A 6,351-nucleotide genomic window follows, 5' to 3' on the forward strand; every position below is an offset into this window, starting at 1 on the left:
ATTTGGTGCCAAAAAAATAATTTTGTTCCTAAATTTTGGTCTCCAAATTCTTAATTTTTGTAATGTCATTATTTTCATTACCATTTTCATTATTACTATAAACACCTTTATCACTTCTCTATGGCCACCACACCACCACCCAAGCATCACTAATAAATTTATTTTGTTTTATTTTTTAATTGAGATTTTTATGTTTTATTTTATTTTACTAAATACAATTCATAATGAATCAAATGCTTAACAGATAAATCTGTCATTTTATAACTTAATCTCATAAGATTTCAATCCCATCATTTCTATCATACCTTCCTTAGAACAAAATAATTCGACATATATGAGACGACCATGCTACGTAGCTCGAAACCGAGGCTCGAAATCGCGGCTCGACACCAAAACGACGTCGTTTTGGTGTCGAATTTTTTTTTTTTTTTCCTGATTTTGTTACAGAACGAAGAAGAAGAAGAAGAAGGAGAAGAAGAAGAAGGGAGAAGAAGAGAAGGGAGGAGGAGGAGGAGGAGGAGGAGGAGGGAGGGGAGGGGGCCATAAAAACCGGTTGGAAGAGGAGGGGAGGCTGGATAGATGACGGTGATACTGCGACGTCGGCGGGGCTGGGCAGACGACCGGGGCTGGGCGAGGCGACGGTCTGCTGCGACGATCGGTGACGACCCACGGCGACGAGCCCTCTCCTCTCTCTTTCTCCCTCTCTCCTCCTCTTCCCTCTCTTTCTCCCCTCTTCTTCCATTTTCGAGTCGTTTCGAGCTCGACCCTTTCGAGCTACGAGACATTTTCGTATATGAGATTCATAAATCAGTGAGACTCTTAATCCAGTTTACAAATTCTCAATCAAACAGTAAACTCCATAATAAATTGAATATAGAGTCCATTCCCCTTACAATCCTTCCAAACAACCACCCGTTACTGTATAGTATAAACTTGGCCCAATCCTTAGCTGACCTGGGATTTGTATGCTCCTAAAACATAAAATGGTTGTGGTCCTTAAGTATACTTTTCTTAATAATTTTTGTAGTATTGTTCGCGAATGACAGGTAAGATTGATTGGGACAAAACACAATTTTATAGAGAGAATCTAGTCCCTTGGTGCCTATATTAAACAAAACACAATTATACTTACCCTTGGTGTCTATATAACAGAGGCGAAACAAACAAAAAAAACCGTACCAAACATACCCTCTGGCTTCTCTCTCTCTCTCTCTCTCTCTTTGTTTCCTTCACCACATCTTCTTCCACAACAGTCCAAACATGGTGATGGTTGAAACTAGTCTCTCAAAATCCATGAATGCTAGAACCATCGGCTCAGGCGATGAGACCGTGGTTCTGGCACATGGATACGGAGGAGACCAGTCTATGTGGGACAAAATTGTCCCATACTTAGCCCGGCAATACCGAGTTGTGGTCTTCGACTGGAGCTTCTCTGGGGCTGTGAATGATCCAAACCTCTTTGATCCTGTCAAATACTCCACTTTTGATGCTTTTGCTGATGACTTGATCTCTCTCTTGGAGGAGATGAACTTGAAATCATCAGTTTTTGTTGGCCACTCCATGTCTGGTATGATTGGATGTATTGCTTCCATTAAAAGGCCAGAGCTCTTCAAGAGGCTCATGCTTGTTGCAGCGTCACCCAGGTATATAAACACACACACATGACATATATTGACTCTCACCCTGGTAGATTAGATGTTTGGCAATCCACATATGCATATATTTGATAGGAAAAGTTCTTTGTTTTCATAATCCCATCATTTTCTTGTTCAGTTCTTCTACTTTTTACAGAAATCAATCAGATAATCAGATGATTGCGTCCAATTTCATAATTAATTTATATAATGTTAGGTATTTTATTTTATTTTTATTTATTTGGAGATGTTGTCTATCTATATAAACTCAAAGGGGATAGTTGATTGAGAAACTGAGCCGTGATAATAAAAAGTAATTATGAGTTTAAAATTTCGTCGGCTAATATTATTTTTTAGTCTAAAAATTAAAAATTATTAAAAAAATTAAAAAATAAACAATTTATATTAAAAAGTTAAAAAATTCTCTTCTCTTTTTATTTTTTATACATTTTTTAGTAAAAAAATCAAAAAATCATCTCAAATATATATATTTTTAATCATATTTTAACTAAAAAACTAAAAAATTATCAAAAAAACTTGTTCCAAAATGAGGCATAAATATCATAAAGGGCATGATTTTTTGGATCCATCTCAACGTCGGTATCAAGTAATTATTCCATATATATATTAGAGCTAGGGATACGACTCCATGTCTATTACATATGATAGTTTGATATTTGATTTAAAAAATATAAGTTGGATTAATAGTTTCGGATTATCAATCTCTTATTTGTGAAATTATTGTATTTCGTGGGGCTTGGGATAAAAATGGTGGGATAACTCCTCCTTTGGATTAAAAGGTTAAAATGACATTTTTGACCCTCATTTTTTGCCCTCAATTTATTATTATTATTTTTAATTATACTTAGTAAAGTAAAATAAAATTTAAAAATCTCAACTAAAAATTAATAAATTAAGAGTCCAATGGATTATAATCTTCCTTTTAAAAGTTCATTTTATTTAATTAAAAATAAAATTAAAAGTTCAATTTATTTAAAAGTCCAAATTAAAATAAAATTAAAAAATCTCAACTAAAAATTAAAATAAATTTATATAATTTTTATTGATATTCTATTTATTTAATTTTTTAAAAGTTTTAGTAAAAAAATTAAATAAAATATGATACATATCGGATTCAATAGAATAGTCAAATCCAAAAATCTAATTTAATGACTAAACAAATATAAGATTTAATAGAATAGTCCAATTCAGATATTTAATCTCATGACTAAACAAACATAAAATACAAATCTAGTCCAATCAAATAGTCCGGAGACAATGTATCTTAGGATTAACAGTTCGGTGGATTACAATCTCCCTTTACCATGTCCGTCCAAACAAACACACACTACAATATATATATATATATATATATCTGGGGACTTACATATAGGTTTTAATAGATAAATTTATTATCCAATAAGTCCTATGAAAATTAATGATATTTTGCCGTAAACACTATTAAAAAAGTTACTAATTATTAATTTTTAGCGACAGTTTGAAAAAAATTTCACAAAAAATGTCACTAATTATAAGTTTTAACGACAATTATTCGTCACAGTAAAACATTACTAATTATAAGTTTTAATGACAATTTATAAAAACTGTGACAAAACAAGTCACTAATTGTCAATTTTTAACGACATATGTAAAAAATCGTCACGAAAAATTATTTTTAGCGACATTTTTACTGTGACTTATTTTCAATAGAACTTTATAGGAATTAAATCAAACTATTAAAACTATTGATAGTTTACCTATATATATATATATATTTTATGTATGTGTGTTCATAGTTGGATAATTGCATGTTTACTTGTGGTGTTATATGTTCCCTTTTTGGACCATCTTTCCCCATGTCCTTCTCTCTCTTTTTTATTGTTTATTTATTTTGCTGAGAAATATTGCCTGATTGTATTCAAAATCTTTGTTATTTGTTTTCAGAATAATAACATAATCTAGTATTTGATTCACTACAATGATTTTAGACAAAATGTAATGGTGATTAGTTTTTAGTCTCATTGTTAGATTGATGGATAATAATTCTATTTTCTATAGAATTTTTTTTACATAATCAAATATGAGAATAAATATTTAATAAAATAATTATTTTGTTTGTTTCTCTTTTCAACAAATCAAATATTATGCTTCAGATCACTAAAGGTATGTATTTATTTACGTATGTCCCTATGGACAGAGTTTACAACATGTGATAAGATGTACCTCATTTATTATATGGTCTAAATCGAGCATATGAAAGATAAAAAAAGATGGGATGGCATATCAGTACCGGTTCCTTTGTCTTATACCATTGTAATTTTATCACCCAAATGCATCACAATTTCATTTAGAGACATCTAACATTTGAAATACTCTAGACATTTGACATAATTACATTACAACACATTAGGTATTTTGTCTCATCTTATTTTAACTAATTATATTTACAGATTCTTTGAGGCTAGGGAAATTAATTTAAGAAGGAGAGAATGTTGTTGGAATATATATTTGGCAAAGTAATTCAGAAAATAAAAGTACATTTTTTATGTATTTTTACTGGACAAAATACCTTTTAGTGTTGGAGTTGCCCTTAACATGATGAAGTTACCCTTGAAAACCCCAACCTTTAATTTGGAAGAAGAAGTTCTCAATTTCATGTAGTCAAATGTTCATAAACAGATTTTTTATTAGATTTTTTTTTTTTTTTTTTTTTTTGTTATGGTTAAACACAAAATAATAGATCCTATATTTATTAATGTGGGTCTTATTATCTTTTACTAGTGACAAGAAATTAATAATAATAATAATAATAATAATCTAAAGTAATTATAACACCTAAAGCAAATATTAGGTATAAAAGTGAAACCATGAAATTATATCACCCACCAGTAGTAAATTTCATTTTGGGATAAAGGAATTATAGGATTGGGATTAATGAAAAACAAATGGTGTCCATTAACTGATCCCATTTGCCTTTTTCAACTATAGCTTTTTTCTATTGATTTTTTCTGATTGTATTCATTGTACTTGTGTTTTACATCAATAAAAAAAGATTTCTTGATAAAAAAAATAAAAAAATAAAAAACACCTCACCCCATTTGTAATTTTTTTTTATTTGATAATACCACATAAAATTATACCACTATTATACTTAGGCCTTGTTTGGAAAATAGAGTTTTTAGTTAAATTTTTTTTTAAAATCATTATAAATTATCAAATTATTCTTTTTATTTTTTCATATTTCTTTATACAAAGTCAAAAAATTAATAAAAAACTTAATTTCCAAACTAGCCCTTAATATTTATCCCACAATTCATGATTTTTTTGATTAAAAAATTTGTTAGTTTGACTTCAAATTCAATGAACGGTTAATTTTTTCCCAAGACATTGCTAATTTTATGTACTACAAGTCAATTTAGCTGAGTCTTTTCACGTGTAAAGTTCTTTTTTGTTCTAGATTGCCATGCTTTGAAGATTTAACCCATTAATATCTCAAAAAATTGACTTGACTGGATCAAAATCTATAGTAGGTAATAATTACAACTTTATGTACCAAGTTTTCTTCATTTGTAGTGTTACTATATCTTCTAAGTTAATTCTTGTACATACTGAACTTGAAAAATATTGGTAAGTGTGAGTAGTTGGGCAAATTTAGACATTTGTTTATCACAAAATGTTGATGTGTCATAATTATTTTTTTTAATAACATTCATTTGATACCCTTATATCTAATAAGTGTGTTAGTATCATTGCCTTTTAAACAAAATATGATAATAAGGTCATCTAATATCATTATTGCTCCACACATAGATTTGTTGGCAATAAATTAATTTTGCAAGGGTGGGCCTATTGTAATTGCACATAGACGATAAAAAATGGTTTGTTTGTAAATTTTTTTTTTTTTTTTTTTTTTCCTCACATATAGGTACATAAATTTGGAAGATTATGAAGGGGGATTTGAAAGCTCAGATGTTGAGCAACTCTTGTCAAGCATTGAATCCAACTTCCACCAATGGGCTTCAAGCTTTGCTTCGCGTGTTGTTGATCCGAATGACCCTACCACTGTTGATAAGTTCAAAAACTCACTGCAAAGAATGAGCCCTGAAGCTGCACTCTCCACAGCCAAACTCATCTTCCACAGTGACCAAAGAGACATGCTTGAAAAGGTTACGATCCCATGCACCATCATCCAGACCACCCATGATCTTGCCGTCCCCATCTCCATCGGATACTTCATGCAGAAGAAGATCAAGGCCAAATCAACGGTGGAGATCATCGACACAAATGGCCATTTTCCTCAGCTAACTGCACATCTTCAATTCCTGGAGGTGATGGGTGGAGTTCTTGGTTTTGAGCTTTGATTTCGATTAAGTAGAGAAGAGGGTGTTTTTAGCTTTCTCCTAAATAAAAGCCAATTTGGTCAAAGTCTTTGTATGCATAATTGCTGACCTATTGGGATGGTGATGGGAAATGGGTGTTGTGTGGGATGGTTTTGTGGTTGTTATAGGTTTGAGTTGTAGTGTTCTAGTTAATATTTAGATGTAAAAATACTCTTGCCACTACAGGTTTGAAGAGGGTTGAATGAATACAGTTATATATATATCTCTATGTGTGTGGAGAGACTGTTTTCAGAATTTGAATATGTATCCCAAACTGCAATTGAGCAACTTTTCCATAGTTAATATCTAGATGTAACAAAGCTATTTTGGATTGTAAA

General features: G+C 30.7%; 1 protein-coding gene across 1 annotated transcript; it reads left to right on the forward strand.

The window, feature by feature from the left end:
* The first annotated feature begins 1,103 nt into the window (after window positions 1–1,103).
* LOC145806370 (karrikin insensitive 2 receptor IA-like) lies at window positions 1,104–6,351 on the forward strand. Its single transcript, XM_082903146.1, has 2 exons — window positions 1,104–1,643; window positions 5,560–6,351. Exons 1-2 carry the CDS (start codon window positions 1,261–1,263, stop codon window positions 5,993–5,995), a joined length of 819 nt encoding a protein of 272 aa, XP_082759272.1. The 5' UTR covers window positions 1,104–1,260; the 3' UTR covers window positions 5,996–6,351.

Source organism: Camellia sinensis, chromosome 13, assembly GCF_055761805.1.
Source record: "Camellia sinensis isolate YWXY chromosome 13, ASM5576180v1, whole genome shotgun sequence".
NCBI lineage: Eukaryota > Viridiplantae > Streptophyta > Magnoliopsida > Ericales > Theaceae > Camellia > Camellia sinensis.

Coding starts and splice junctions, on each gene's coding strand:
- LOC145806370 (XM_082903146.1), top strand. CDS start 1,261: ATGGTGATGGTTGAAACTAGTCTCTCAAAATCCATGAATGCTAGAACC. Junction 1,644..5,559: donor CTTGTTGCAGCGTCACCCAG/GTATATAAACAC, acceptor CCTCACATATAG/GTACATAAATTTGGAAGATT.